The sequence below is a fragment of the Amia ocellicauda genome, chromosome 10 (assembly GCF_036373705.1).
Source record: "Amia ocellicauda isolate fAmiCal2 chromosome 10, fAmiCal2.hap1, whole genome shotgun sequence".
NCBI classification, from domain to species: Eukaryota; Metazoa; Chordata; class Actinopteri; order Amiiformes; family Amiidae; genus Amia; species Amia ocellicauda.
In genome coordinates, this window is record NC_089859.1 from 36,355,919 (window position 1) to 36,372,885 (window position 16,967).

General features: G+C 39.9%; 1 protein-coding gene across 1 annotated transcript in view; it reads right to left on the reverse strand.

Moving 5' to 3' along the window:
* Window positions 1–5,987: 5,987 nt before the first annotated feature.
* The window catches only part of tppp (tubulin polymerization promoting protein), an 85,631-nt gene continuing 74,651 nt past the window's right edge, over window positions 5,988–16,967 (reverse strand). The window contains exon 4 of the mRNA XM_066716019.1: window positions 5,988–11,373. Within this exon, the coding sequence (XP_066572116.1) occupies window positions 11,173–11,373 (201 nt within the window). The 3' untranslated portion in view covers window positions 5,988–11,172. The remainder of the gene's footprint in view (window positions 11,374–16,967) is intronic.

Sequence of the window (16,967 nt, forward strand, 5' to 3'; positions counted from 1 at the left end):
CTGGGCTAGATCCTCCATCAGATGTGTTAAAGGCAATATGATTGATGATACGAGATGGTTGCCATGAGCCAATCATATTTCAGCAATGTTTAAATGGCATAAGGTGTCATAAAAAGCAGTTTTGAAGTTCATTATAATGTGTTAGAATGAATGGTACTGTATAGATGTGTACTTGGCCCCCTGCATTGCTGCTTGCAGCTATATGTATTATTATTATTATTATTATTATTATTATTATTATTATTATTATTCTCGACCGATTTGTAAACGCATCTCCTCCTACAGTCTTCAACTATTCCTTACCAAACTATGATCATTGCTTTGCACGACGTCCCGAATGATACTTTTGGTGTAGGTCTGTGCTCTACCTTCAGACCTACATGCCACTTCTTGTGAAAGTTAAAGTAGTTTATAACTCTCTGACGGTTGTAAATACAGTCATGGTATGTATTGAACATGTATAGGAAACCTATGGAGCTTTATCTGACCATGCCCTTTTTAATGACCTTTGACCTTTGTGGAGCCAGATACTGATCAATTAATCTGATCCGTGGTGCTCTCAGATATTGAACATCTCATTACTCCTGGAAGGAAGCTGCTCTGAGAAATGTTACTATGGAGCATAGATAGGAAATTGTATATGAGGTTTGGTGGATTTTGCATGCTGTAAACCCTGAAATGCAAGAAAATGTGATTTGACCTTGAAGGAGAGGTCAGACAAGTTCAAGGTCATGCATGGATACAGCCCATATGGTTTCCTATACATGTTCTATAGTGACCATCATCGTAACTTCCACCAGTAAGGAGTTATAAGCCTTGAAATATCAATACGTTTTTTGGCAATATCCCATGATCCATAGATCCGATCGGAAAACTGTAGGTTCCTAGCAAGTTTGGGGCTGCATTTCTGCAAAAGGAGTTTGGGATTTGGTCAGAATTAATGGTCTCCTCAATACTGAGAAGTACAGGCAGATACTTATCCATCATGCAATACCATCAGGGAGGCATCTGATTGGCCCCACATTTATTCTGCATTATAACAACCCCAAACATACAGCAAAAGTCATTAAGAACTATCTTCAGCGTAAAGAAGAACAAGGAGTCCTGGAAGTGATGGTATGGCCCCCACAGAGCCCTGATTGCAACATTATCAAGTCTGTCTGGGATTACATGAAGAGAGAGAAGCAACTGAGGCTGCCTAAATCCACATAAGAACTGTGGTTAGTTCTCCGAGATGTTTGGGCCAACCTACCTGCTGAGTTCCTTCAATAACTGTGCAAGTATACCTAGAAGGCTGGTCACACCAAATATTGATTTGATATAGATTTTTCTTCTGTTCACTCATTTTGTTAATTGATAAATCTATAAACATGTCTATTTTTGAAAGCATTGTTACTTCACAGCATTTTTTCACACCTGCCTAAAACTTTTGCACAGTACTGTATATGTATTCAAATGTGCTGGAAATGTCCTGACGCATACATTTTTTTTTTCATTGGCCCACGGCACCCATGTTTTTCACTGGGGCAACTTGCCTTTAACAAACTTGGTAGTACTCTGTACTAGTGTCATGCATGCCAATTTGTGGCACAGTGGGTGAGGAACCCTGGATAATGTTTTATATAAACTGTATAACGTTTTATATTAATAATAGTATGCAGACCGAGCAAAATAGATGTATTAAGCTAGCAACAGCCACTAAGGCAGCTGTTTGTTAAAAGTCTGTTTGTGGACATAATTGTTTTCCGAGACAGACAGGAGCTGTCTTTGTTAATGATTGATTGACAATCCGTGGGATCGGACCTTTCCCAGTATATCAAAGGAAGCCATCTGGTTTCTGTATTCCACACCTCCCCCCAGGAAGACAATCACAAACATTCAGAAACCTGACCTCAAGACAACACTTTGAGAAACCTGTGACTGACCCTGCCTACAGACCCACATGTCATGCATTGTAAAAAAAAAACTGTTCACTTCTGCTGTTAAGAGAGAGACTCTGCTGAGGTGGAGAGCTTCCATGTCAGGCCCTCCCAGGCCTGGCATGTTAAATAAATACATTTATCCTCTGTGCATCAAGACTGGGTTCTTTAGTGGGCATTACAGTTGTGGAGTAGAAGGCACTGGAATTGTTATTGAAACTTCATTGCTTGGCCCCCTAATAATAAAAATCCTTACAACAACAATATACTGGCCCTGAAAACCTAATAATAAGTCTAGTTGCAAGCTGAAAAACCTTTTTAAAGAAGTAGGCTTTGAAGTTCAGAGAATAATAGATTTATTGATATGCCGGCATGGAAGACACCAACCTCAATTGAGTCTCAGAGGTTTACAATTTTGTCATAGGTTTTATACACTTTTGGTTTATGGGTTGGGCAATAAGTGCAAGCTTGCAAAAAGTGTGGGCTGTATATCTGTGGAGGTTCCTCCCATCCTGGAAGCAGACATTTCCATTGTTTTCAGTACATGTCCAGGAAACCCACTGAAAAAACCCTCTTAAAAGGATGAAAATGGTAGCACAGGAGTTGTTGCGCAAATGGAAAAGAAGTCTTTATTGCAGGCCGGACCAGAAGAACAAGAGAGTGAATGCAAGGAAGTCTCGTGTTCAAACAGCTTTCTTACAGATCTCTTCTGGGTTTTGCATTTTATACAGTTCTAAACAAATGTTGCATAATGTCCAATCAGCAGAGGGCAGTGTCCCAGATGTGCATGTGGATTGGCTCAGCCATAGATAGCCTCTCTACTTCCTCTTCATCCTTTTGGAGGGTTGGGTTGCCGAGCAGCAGGGGCGACGTCACCATTTAATCTGCAGAGCATTCTGGGATGTGCAAAGGACTGTAGGGGGAGAGAGTTATTCCACATGTTTTGCACATGGAACCAGACAAAGAGAGAAAAGTGGCTGTGCAGGGTGAGGGGGGGAGAGCGAGACAGAGAGAGAAACAAAACTGACAAAACACAATATTTTACATATTCTATTCAAATAATTGTGTGTGTGTGTGTGTATATATATATATATATATATATATATATATATATATATATATATACACTCACCTAAAGGATTATTAGGAACACCTGTTCAATTTCTCATTAATGCAATTATCTAACCAACCAATCACATGGCAGTTGCTTCAATGCATTTAGGGCTGTGGTCCTGGTCAAGACAATCTCCTGAACTCCAAACTGAATGTCTGAATGGGAAAGAAAGGTGATTTAAGCAATTTTGAGCGTGGCATGGTTGTTGGTCTGAGTATTTCACAGTCTGCTCAGTTACTGGGATTTTCACGCACAACCATTTCTAGGGTTTACAAAGAATGGTGTGAAAAGGGAAAAACATCCAGTATGCGGCAGTCCTGTGGGCGAAAATGCCTTGTTGATGCTAGAGGTCAGAGGAGAATGGGCCGACTGATTCAAGCTGATAGAAGAGCAACCTTGACTGAAATAACCACTCGTTACAACCGAGGTATGCAGCAAAGCATTTGTGAAGCCACAACACATACAACCTTGAGGCGGATGGGCTACAACAGCAGAAGACCTCACCGGGTACCACTCATCTCCACTACAAATAGGAAAAAGAGGCTACAATTTGCACAAGCTCACCAAAATTGGACAGTTGAAGACTGGAAAAATGTTGCCTGGTCTGATGAGTCTCGATTTCTGTTGAGACATTCAGATGGTATAGTCAGAATTTGGCGTAAACAGAATGAGAACATGGATCCATCATGCCTTGTTACCACTGTGCAGGCTGGTGGTGGTGGTGTAATGGTGTGGGGGATGTTTTCTTGGCACACTTTAGGCCTCTTAGTGCCAATTGGGCATCGTTTAAATGCCACGGCCTACCTGAGCATTGTTTCTGACCATGTCCATCCCTTTATGACCACCATGTACCCATCCTCTGATGGCTACTTCCAGCAGGATAATGCACCATGTCACAAAGGTCGAATCATTTCAAATTGGTTTCTTGAACATGACAATGAGTTCACTGTACTAAACTGGCCCCCACAGTCACTAGATCTCAACCCAATAGAGCATCTTTGGGATGTGGTGGAACGGGAGCTTCGTGCCCTGGATGTGCATCCCACAAATCTCCATCAACTGCAAGATGCTATCCTATCAATATGGGCCAACATTTCTAAAGAATGCTTTCAGCACCTTGTTGAATCAATGCCACATAGAATTAAGGCAGTTCTGAAGGCGAAAGGGGGTCAAACACAGTATTAGTATGGTGTTCCTAATAATCCTTTATGTGAGTGTATATATATTTTTTTATGCTTCTCCTAGCTTTCTTGGAAATGGTCCAGTTAGGGAGCGTCTCAGTTCTTCTGGTGGCCCTGGAGGCTGTGGTTTCCAGTGCTAGTCCTGCTACTAGACAGTGAGTCATGGCAGGTCCTGCTGCATGCTGACCAGTTAGGAGGTATGCTGTGCTCCAGTTGTGGGTCTAGCACCTGAGAGGGACAGGCTTTCAGCACTGTGGTTTCCACCCTGCACAGTACTAGAGCCAGTCTACAAGGTTTCAGTACACCTAAATAAATGCAGATGTTTCAATCTTGGTGTGTGCAGTTTCAATGGAAACCAGGTTTGCACACATCTCAGGAGGGATTTTGTCCCACTCCTCTTTGCAGATCCTCTCCAAGTCATTAAGGTTTCAAGGCTGACGTTTGGCAACTCGAACCTTCAGCTCCCTCCACAGATTTTCTATGGGATTAAGGTCTGGAGACTGGCTAGGCCACTCCAGGACCTTAATGTGCTTCTTCTTGAGCCACTCCTTTGTTGCCTTGGCTGTGTGTTTTGGGTCATTGTCATGCTGGAATACCCATCCACGACCCATTTTCAATGCCCTGGCTGAGGGAAGGAGGTTCTCACCCAAGATTTGACGGTACATGGCCCTGTCCATCATCCCTTTGATGCGGTGCAGTTGTCCTGTCCCCTTAGCAGAAAAACACCCCCAAAGCATAATGTTTCCACCTCCATGTTTGATGGTGGGGATGGTGTTCTTGGGGTCATAGGCAGCATTCCTCATCCTCCAAACACGGCGAGTTGAGTTTATGCCAAAGAGCTCGATTTTGGTCTCATCTGACCACAACACTTTCACCTAGTTCTCCTCTGAATCATTCAGATGTTCATTGGCAAACATCAGATGGGCCTGTACATGTGCTTTCTTGAGCAGGGGGATCTTGCGGGCGCTGCAGGATTTCAGTCCTTCACGGCGTAGTGTGTTACCAATTGTTTTCTTGGTGACTATGGTCCCAGCTGCCTTGAGATCATTAACAAGATCCTCCCGTGTAGTTCTGGGCTGATTCCTCACCGTTCTCATGATCATTAAAACTCCACGAGGTGAGATCTTGCATGGAGCCCCAGACCGAGGGAGACTGACAGTTATTTTGTGTTTCTTCCATTTGCGAATAATAAACTGTCGTCACCTTCTCACCAAGCTGCTTGGCGATGGTCTTGTAGCCCATTCCAGCCTTGTGTAGGTCTACAATCTTGTCCCTGACATCCTTGGACAGCTCTTTGGTCTTGGCCATGGTGGAGAGTTTGGAATCTGATTGATTGATTGCTTCTGTGGACAGGTGTCTTTTATACAGGTAACGAGCTGAGATTAGGAGCACTCCCTTTAAGAGAGTGCTCCTAATCTCAGCTCGTTACCTGTATAAAAGACACCTGGGAGCCAGAAATCTTGCTGATTGATAGGGGATCAAATACTTATTTCCCTCATTAACATGTAAATCAATGTATAACTTTTTTGAAATGCGTTTTTCTGGATTTTTTTGTTGTTATTCTGTCTCTCACTGTTAAAATACACCTACCATTAAAATTATAGACTGATCATTTCTTTGTCAGTGGGCAAACATACAAAATCAGCAGGGGATCAAATACTTTTTGCGACTGATGTATCAGAATAAACTGATAACAACAAAAACAACAAAAAAACATTTGAAATTTAGTTGAACGTAGCTTAACTTTGTAAAAAGTACAATACAGTGTTTTGCTATTACAAATTTACCTTTATTGTAAAGAACAATTTCAAATAGCACTTTGCATGCACTTGGGACACCACTGGGAAAAAAAAAAAAAATTATATAAATATATACACCGATCAGCCATTACATTATGACCACTGACAGGTGAAGTGAATAACACTGATAATCTCATTATCATGGCACCTGTCAGTGGGTGGGATATATTAGGCAGCAAGTGAACATTTTGTCCTCAAAGTTGATGTGTTAGAAGCAGGAAAAATGGGCAAGTGTAAAGATCTGAGTGACTTTGACAAGGGCCAAATTGTGATGGCTAGACAACTGGGTCAGAGCATCTCCAAAACTGCAGGTCTTGTGGGGGTGTTCCCGGTCTGCAGTGTTCAGTACCTATCAAAAGTGATCCAAGGAAGGAAAAGCGGTGAACCGGCAACAGGGTCATGGGCGGCCAAGGCTCATTGATGCACGTGGGGAGCGAAGGCTGGCCTGTGTGGTCCGATCCAACAGACGATCTACTGTAGCTCAAATTGCTCAAGGTTAATGCTGGTTCTGATAGAAAGGTGTCAGAACACGCAGTGCATTGCAGTTTGTTGCGTATGGGGCTGCATAGCCGCAGAGCAGTCAGGGTGCCCATGCTGACCCCTGTCCACTGCCGAAGGCGCCTACAATGGGCACGTGAGCATCAGAACTGGACCACGGAGCAATGGAAGGAAGGTGGCCTGGTCTGATGAATCACGAGTTCAAGGTGTTCACTTGGCCTCCAAATTCCCCAGATCTCAATCCAATCGAGCATCTGTGGGATGTGCTGGACAAACAAGTCTGATCCATGGAGGCCCTCGCAACTTACAGGACTTAAAGGATCTGCTGCTAACATGTTGGTGCCAGATACCACAGCACACCTTCAGAGGTCTAGTGGAGTCCATGCCTCGACAGGTCAGGGCTGTTTAGGCGGCAAAAGGGATACCTACACAAAATTAGGCAGGTGGTCATAATGTTATGGCTGATCGGTGTATATATATATATATGTATGTATTGCATATTACTGTTTTAATTCCCTACAAAGTGAAGGAAATTAAACATACATGAATCTGAAGAAAGCTTACATTATTAAAATTGATCAGTTTAACCTTCAAATGAAATAAACCATACATTTGTGCTTAAAATTCACCATGGAGTTAAAATACTAACAAACCTGGTTAACCGTCTAACCAGTTAAAATGTATGCCACAAATACACTTTCACAAATGTAGGAAAGAGTTAAAGTGATTTGAAACAACAGGAATAAATTGTTAGTCATACGGTATATATGCGTAAACAGCAATTGAAAGACAGTGCTAGTTATTTATAAATAGTTATTTAAAATGTATTGTGATTTATTATGCTTTAGTAGGCCTAAACATACTGTGAAATAGAAAGCAGATTGAGCCTTGTGAAAGACACTTAAGCAATAAGCTCCTGATAGCTTCACAATTGGGCTGTTGCCAATTCCACACACTTCAAGCCAACCTGTTGATTGACAGAACTGTCAGCTGGGAATCATCTAAGACAAGATAGAGTTCAAAAGCAACACCTATGTTACCCAACATTCTGTGAAAGTTGTAAGTAAGTACTTTAACAGATGAGGGATGTGCTTCCATCCCCACTTTATAACAGAAACTCTTAGACAACATGATCCACTTATAGCGCTTTTCCACTGACACAGTGTTGCATGGTTCCACCAGTTTCCAAAAAAAAAAAAAAAGGTTCTTGGCTGGCAAAAATGGCTCCGTTCCGGCACCATAAACTTGCTGGTCTGTAACCAAGGAACCCATGATGTCAGGGGCAGGGTGGTGGGGTAATGTCGATGTAACAAGGTGGTACAAGCCTGTTGGCTTTGTTTGTTGGTTTTCATTTTTTGCAAGTTTTGTATTCTAGGTTTTTATTTTTAAGTTTGTGTGCTGAGCACTGTGTGTTAATTAACATGTGTGAGAATTTTGAGTTTTGCACTTTTATAGAGCACATTATTATTGATTTGTAGTTAGTCACTGGCAGGTGTGTACGGGTGTGGTTGTTCCCATACTATGGGCTCAAATTATCGCCATAAGTAACGAATACAAAATATTGTAAACAAAAACAATAAAGTTGAGAAAAAACTGATGTTAAGATCAAAAATAAAACAATAGAAAGCAAAATGTATAGAATTGTAAACAAAAATAATTATATCAAAAGCAAAAAAAAAAAAGAAAGGAAATAATGTTAAAGCAAGAGCACTGGAGTCGCTGCCTTTGGTTACGATCTTTGATTTCGTCACCAGTTTCTTTGGTTTCCTTTTTTTTTTTTTTGGAGTTTTGGCACTGTTTTGTCATGAGGGCGGGGCATAGAGGGAGGCGTAGGTCATGGCTCTCCATTGGTCAACTAGGTTTATGTGATGGTTCTTCTTTGCTTTTGATATATTTTTGTTTACAATTCTATACATTTTGCTTTTGATTGTTTAATTTTTTATCTCAACATACATTTTTTCAAAACTTAATTTTTTAGTTTTTTTTGTTGGCGGCAGGGGGGGTTTACACTGTTTTTGTGCTGTGTGTAGATGCTAAATGAGTTGAATTTGGATGGTTAAACAGGTTTTCAAAGCCACTTGCAAATAAAGGACGTAATCCACTATGGTGGTTTTTATGGTTTCTGTGTTTTGCGATTTCTATTTCATGCTTGGGAACACCTGTATCTGGTTACTTAAATGTTATGCTCTCAAACCTGTGGAAACAAAGGCAGGTTTGTATAATGGTTATCTGGTTCCCCTGCAGAGCACCGGCCCAGCACTGGTCCTGGTGTTATGACAAATCCGGCACCCTCTGGACATCGTGCATCCTCTAGCAATCACCTTGATTTCGTACATGTGCAGACCACTCTAGATTGATTTGGTGCATGCGCTCCAGGGGGTGCCAAATATTTCCGTGTGGTCGTGATCATGCATTTATTGTGGATTGAAGGAGTCAGTACAGAATTGCGGGTAAGTTATAGTTCTAAGGCAGACATGGGGATGCAAAACTGACAACCATGTTTATATTAATAATAGCCAACTTCCCATTGCGTTTAATGTCTCAGTAGTAAATAATACGTGTATTTTATGTTAATAAGTCTAAAGCTACTGTTCTGAAAATGTTACTGTAATGTAGCCTACTGCATTGGAATTAATATGTTATACTTAAATTTTGTATACTCTCAGCATGGCGATACTGTAGCTTTAGACTTATTGAGACGACATGGGGTGAATCTAGAGCAGTCTGCACATGTGCAAAATCAAGGTGATTGCTAGAGGATGCATGATATCCAGAGGGTGACAGATTCATCATAACTCCTGCACCAGCACTGGTACCGTGTCGGTGGAATAGCGCTATTAGAGTCTTCAAATAACCAGTTGCAAACTGTGAAGAACTTTTAAAAGTTTATGATGTATTGTCACTCTCTGGAAGCTTCACCTCTTTCCCTAAGGTTTCTGGGTTGATACTTCACTGCTAACAGTTCCGTCAACCTACAGTTTTACATGAAGAAACAACTATATTTACTATATATATGTATAGTGCCACCAGCCTTTAAATATTGTTTGTCTGATTAGAAGCAAAGCAAAATGTTAATAGCACACTTACATAATACATGCTTGTTAGAATATCAGTTCATAAATACCAAAGGTATCCTGTTTTTGCCCTCCTCCCCCCAAATATATTTTTCTCTATTAGAAAATGTTAATTAACCAATGTACGGTACATACATAACTTTAAATAAAGTGAACATAGTGGAGCAGGATAAGAATCTAAATAATGCAAATTTAGAATTTAGCTTTGACCATCTTGTTAAGGGAAAACAACAAACCTGTACTCAGTGGGAAATATTTTTTGTAAGATGTTTTTTCTCATAAATGTAACTGCTATCAAATATAGGTTTGTAGTTTGTTATTAGTGTCACAGTTGTGATTTAACCAGACCCAATACAAAAGACCTGATGCATACAAAATATATTTAAAATAACCTGATAACCATTTTTTCTCCCAGTTAGTCATGATTCATTTGAACCCTCACAAAATCTAGCTTGTTACAAGAGATCTATAAATGGTTAATGACCTAATTAATGGGATTTTATAAACTCAATTTGAAAGCTGTCTATAACCAAATAGTTTGTCTGAGTATCTATATTTGATTTTAAAAATAAAAGAAGAAGCAGCTATAATTCTTAAAGGGTTCATAAAAAACCAAATTCAAAAATCAATGTAACATATTTGCCTATTTGCCAAGATCCCTGTTTGATTTTATATGATTCTATTGTTTTTCAGCAAAAAAGTAAGGAAAGTTTTAAAGTTTAAAAATGTAAACTTGTGACAGTTGTTTCAGAGACTATTGGAACTTGCTCTTACTAAAAGTAATGAAAGCATCACAGAATGTGGCGTTGAGACCTCTAGTGCTCTAGCACTTTGTGAAAATGTACACATTTATTTTTATTATTGAATTTGATTAAAGTTCAGCAAATATATCTTATCAACAGCATTGTTACATCTGTGCTGGAGATCACAAGGTCATAAAGCTTTCAGTACGTTCAGGGAGAGCAAGTTTCAGTAGCCTCTGAAATTACAGGTACATGTTTACATTTATAGAATTGCCCTCCAGAATGCAAAAAGAATCAAAAGAATCAAATCATATTCAATCAGTACAAAAGTAACTTAATGTTAAATTGATAAGTTCATATGAACCCTTTAATCTAAATTAAATTAATCTAAATCCAAATCCCAATTACATTAACATTATTTTAAACTTGGCTACACCATCATAAGGTTGCTATATAGTGAATTACCTGAATAGTTGAGAGTGTTCATGTTCATTTTCAAGAAAAAGAAAAGTATAACTCTTGGTATAGAATGTTCTTCACAACTTATTAATAATAATAATAATAATAATAATAATAATAATAATATTATTATTATTATTACTTGGCATCATGTTATCACATTTGAATAACAAAATGTTTTCTGCTCCTTCCAGAAAAGTATTGCTGGATATATTGTAATTCTTTTTTCACATTGAAGTTCTTGAAATAGTGTCCTCTCCTTTAGGAATGCATGCTGGAAGTGTCTCTGAAAGGATGAAAATAGTGGTAGAGTCTCACTTACCTGGAATATACAGAATATACAAAGCTGTGTTCTGTCCCTTTACTTTGTTTTCTTTTCCTTCTGTTATATTTGCTTTGCTCCTTTCACTTTTTGGTCATATGTGCCGGCGTGCTTATACCCAGGGACGTAGCCAGACTTGTCTACCAATTCCACACGGCCTGCTTTGCCTTTTCCTTTCCCCGTCTCGTCAAACCTTTCCTTATGGGAGCCAGTGAATTTGGAGGTGTCTGTGAGACGGGATACTGTAGGGGAAGCCACTGCTTTCTATATGAAGAAGAAAATAAATCAAAAAATACATATATACATATATATGAGAATATACACTCACCTAAAGGATTATTAGGAACACCATACTAATACTGTGTTTGACCCCCTTTCGCCTTCAGAACTGCCTTGATTCTACGTGGCATTGATTCAACAAGGTGCTGAAAGCATTCTTTAGAAATGTTGGCCCATATTGATAGAATAGCATCTTGCAGTTCATGGAGATTTGTGGGATGCACATCCAGGGCACGAAGCTCCCGTTCCACCACATCCCAAAGATGCTCTATTGGGTTGAGATCTGGTGACTGTGGGGGCCAGTTTAGTACAGTGAACTCATTGTCATGTTCAAGGAACCAATTTGAAATTTTTCGACCTTTGTGAACTGGTGCATTATCCTGCTGGAAGTAGCCATCAGAGGATGGGTACATGGTGGTCATAAAGGGATGGACATGATCAGAAACAATGCTCAGGTAGGCCGTGGCATTTAAACGATGCCCAATTGGCACTAATGGGCCTAAAGTGTGCCAAGAAAACATCCCCCACACCATTACACCACCACCACCATCCTGCACAGTGGTAACAAGGCATGTTGGATCCATGTTCTCATTCTGTTTACGCCAAATTCTGACTCTACCATCTGAATGTCTCAACAGAAATCGAGACTCATCAGACCAGGCAACATTTTTCCAGTCTTCAACTGTCCAATTTTGGTGAGCTTGTGCAAATTGTAGCCTCTTTTTCCTATTTGTAGTGGAGATGAGTGGTACCCGGTGGGGTCTTCTGCTGTTGTAGCCCATCCGCCTCAAGGTTGTACGTGTTGTGGCTTCACAAATGCTTTGCTGCATACCTCGGTTGTAACGAGTGGTTATTTCAGTCAAAGTTGCTCTTCTATCAGCTTGAATCAGTCGGCCCATTCTCCTCTGACCTCTAGCATCAACAAGGCATTTTCGCCCACAGGACTGCCGCATACTGGATGTTTTTCCCTTTTCACACCATTCTTTGTAAACCCTAGAAATGGTTGTGCGTGAAAATCCCAGTAACTGAGCAGATTGTGAAATACTCAGACCGGCCCGTCTGGCACCAACAACCATGCCACGCTCAAAATTGCTTAAATCACCTTTCTTTCCCATTCAGACATTCAGTTTGGAGTTCAGGAGATTGTCTTGACCAGGACCACACCCCTAAATGCATTGAAGCAACTGCCATGTGATTGGTTGGTTAGATAATTGCATTAATGAGAAATTGAACAGGTGTTCCTAATAATCTTTTAGGTGAGTGTAGAATATAGGCTTTTAATAGTATCAGAAAGTGTGAAATGTGGATACCACATAAGTAGGATATTCCTTCCCTAAAGGGGAGTCAGAGCATAGGAATTAGACTGTTTCAAATAATTGTCTCAATTAAAGGCACTAAACCTCTATAGTCATGATCAGATATGATTACAAGGGGGGTGATTCTGATATTCAAACTTCTGAACCACATGGATAAAGCCAACTCCAAAATCTAGTTAATTAACCAATACTATTAATTAAACAAAATTTAAAGCTTAACCAATTAATCTTGCTGAGCACTAGTGAAGATTCCAGGTCAGTTATTTGAGTTAAGACACTGTTGTCACTGTTCACTTTGTAACTGACAAGTTTAAATGAGAGCAAACAGACAAGAAGTGTTCTCTAACCTCTTCTCAGCATTTTTTAACCTCTAGGTGGCATATACTCTCTAGACCAGGAGCTTCCCCAGTGCAATAATGCCTCACTTTAGTCTTGAAGAGTTTATCAGCTAAGTAAGGAAAGGATTAAATGAGCCCTCTCCAGCTGGGATATTTTGTACCAGTTCTGGACATATAATCTCTTAACATTGCAAGACATTTAGTGGAGTAACACAGTCTTGCATTTATGCAATTATTATTATTGTAAAATAACAAATAAGCTATACATATTTTGTAATGACAGATTTTTTTTTTTTTTTTTGGGGGGGGGGAGGGTTATTTGTTTGGAATCCTTTGGGAAATGACCCATCAGTTGACCCATCATGCTCATTACATTATTATTATTATTATTATTATTATTATTATTATTATTATTATTATTATTATTATGTAGTAGTAGTAGTAGTAGTAGTAGTAGTAGTAGTAGTAGTAGTCTTAGTAGTAGTAGTATTGTTGTTGTTGTTTTTAGGTGGGTGCTCTCAGGCAAAAACCCCTTTATAATAATAAAGTTTTAGTTTAATTGCACGAAGGGTTTTTGCCTGAGAGCACCCACCTACAAACAACAACAACAATAATACTACTACTAAGACTACTACGTAATAATAATAAGCGCAATACAATACAGTTCAAGGCATCAAACATTACAAATTCAGATTTACATAATACAAAGCAATTCAAAGCATAATACATTTTACAAATTCCAATTTACACAAATGAATACAATAAATGAGGTCTTACATCCTGGATAGTAAAAGCTAAGTGCGGAGTTACAGTAAATGCTAAGTCTTGTCAGTTTATCTTCATTTTTAAGTATTGTTCCTGATCTCACGTGTTCCTGACTTTTGTTAACTTCCCGTGTTTTGGAAGAGTATGAGGAAGCAAATAACATTATATTTAATAAAGCTATCAGTGCTGCATCTGCAACAGCCAGCCCAGCTAACACACTAAGATTTATTCATTTATTGTATGAAATCACTCATCACTAGGGCCAGTGATTTCCAGAAAAGAAAATAAAGACTTTTCAGATTTCCAAAGCTTTCAATTTCGGAAATTTCAGAAATACATTTTAATATCTATGGTGTTATGATGCAATAACTGACACCTACAAATTGTATAAGGTGAATGCGAAAGCACGTTTATTTTCTTTATAGTCAAAGGAACATGGCCTCTGACTGATGCAATGCACCCATTGCATCATAAAAAACACATTTTGTTATGTTATAGCTTTATTCCAAAATGGATTAAATTCATTATTTTCCTCAACATTCTACAAACAATACCCCATAATGAAAACATGAAAGAAGTTTGTTTGAAATCTTTGCAAATTTATTAAAAATAAAAAACAAAAAAGCACATGTACATAAGTAATCACAGCCATTGCCATGACACTCAAAATTGAGCTCAGGTGCATCCTGTTTCCACTGATCATCCTTGAGATGTTTCTACAACTTGATTGGAGTTCACCTGTGGTAAATTCAGTTGATTGGATATGATTTGGAAAGGCACACACCTGTCTATATAAGGTCCCACAGTTAACAGTGCATGTCAGAGCACAAACCAAGCCATGAAGTCCAAGGAATTGTCTGTAGCCCGCAGAGACAGGATTGTATTGAGGCACACATCTGGGGAAGGGTACAGAAAAATTTCTGCAGTATTGAAGGTCCCAATGAGCACAGTGGTCTCCATCATCCGTAAAATGGAACAAGATTAGAACCACCAGGACTCTTCCTAGAGCTGGCCACCCAGCCAATCTGAGCGATCGGGGGAGAAGGGCCTTAGTCAGGGAGGTGACCAAGAACCCAATGGTTACTCTGACAGAGCTCCAGCGTGTCTCTGGAGAGAGGAGAACCTTCCAGAAGAACAACCATCTCTGCAGCACTCCACCAATCCGGCCTGTATGGTAGAGTGGCCAGACGGAAGCCACTCCTCGGTAAAAGGCACATGACAGCCTGCCTGGAGTTTGCCAAAAGGCACCTGAAGGACTCTCAGACCATGAGAAACAAAATTCTCTGGTCTGATGAAACAAAGATTGAACTCCTGTCTGGAGGAAACCAGGCACTGCTCATCACCTGGTCAATACCATTCCTACAGTGAAGCATGGTGGTGGCAGCATGATGCTGTGGGGATATTTTTCAGCGGCAGGAACTGGGAGACGAGGGAAAGATGAATGCAGCAATGTACAGCGACATCCTTGATGAAAACCTGCTCCAGAGCGCTCTGGACCTCAGACTGGGGCGAAGTTTAATCTTCCAACAGGACAACAACCCTAAGCACACAGCCAAGATAACAAAGGAGTGGCTACAGGTAAACTCTGTGAATGTCCTTGAGTGGCCCAGCCACAGCCAAGACTTGAACCCGATTTGAACATTTCTGGAGAGATCTGAAAATGGCTGTGCACCGACGTTCCCCTTCTAACCTGATGGAGCTTGAGAGGTCCTGCAAAGAAGAATGGGAGAAACTGCCCAAAAATAGGTGTGCCAAGCTTGTGTAAACCCTAGAAATGGTTGTGCGTGAAAATCCCAGTAACTGAGCAGATTGTGAAATACTCAGACCGGCCTGTCTGGCACCAACAACCATGCCATGCTCAAAATTGCTTAAATCACCTTTCTTTCCCATTCAGACATTCAGTTTGGAGTTCAGGAGATTGTCTTGACCAGGACCACACCCCTAAATGCATTGAAGCAACTGCCATGTGATTGGTTGGTTAGATAATTGCATTAATGAGAAATTGAACAGGTGTTCCTAATAATCCTTTAGGTGAGTGTATATCTACATCAAGACTGAGGGGGCAACACTATAGATTATTCTCAAGTTCACAAATTACATTTATTGTTTTGAATGTTGTAATTATGCATTAATGTAATTATTGGTATTTTATCTGTGAAACGGCCCAAAATCTGGGCTACCATTTACATTACTACATATATACACAGACATGCTCAAATTTGTTGGTACCTCTCCACAAAACGAAGAATGCACAATTTCCTCTGAAATAATTGGCATCCACCATTGTTTATTCCAAATTTAATAGAAATCAGACTTTGCTTTTGATTTTGTTTTTCAACATAATATTGTAAATAATAAAACAAATGAAAATGGCATGGACACAAATAATGGGACCCTCAAACTAATATTTTGTTGCACAACCTTTAGAGGCAATCACTGCAATCAAACGTTTTCTGTAGCTCTCAATGAGACTTGTGCACCTGTTAACAGGTAGTTTGGCCCACTCTTCCTGAGCAAACTGCTCCAGCTGTCTCAGGTTTGATGGGTGCCTTCTCCAGACTGCAAGTTTCAGCTATTTCCATAGATGTTTGATAGGTTTCAGATCAGGACTAATAGAAGGCCACTTCAGAACAGTCCAATGTTTTGTTCTTATCCATTCTTGGGTGATTTTATCTGTGTGTCTTGGGTCATTATCCTGTTGGAGGAGCCATGACAGAACTTTCTGACACTGGGCAGTATGTTTCACTCCAGAATGCCTTGATAGTCTTGAGATTTCATTGTGCCCTGCACAGATTCAAGGCACCCTGTGCCAGGCACAGCAAAGCAGCCCCAAAGCTTAACTGAACCTCCTCCATGTTTCACTGTAGGTATGGTGTTCTTTTCTTTGAAAGCTTCATTTTTTTGTCTGCAAACATAGAGCTGATGTGATATGCCAAAAAGCTTCAGTTTTGACTCATCTGTCCAACGCACATTCTCCCAGAAGGATTGTGACTTGTCAATATGCATTTTAGCAAATTCTAGTCTGGCTTTTTTATGTTTTTCTTTCAAAAGTTGAGTCCTCCTGGGTCTTCTTCCATGGAGGCCACTTTCTCTCAAAAAGTGATGGATGGTGCAATCAGAAACTGATGTACCTTCACCTTGGAGTTCAGCTTGTATCTCT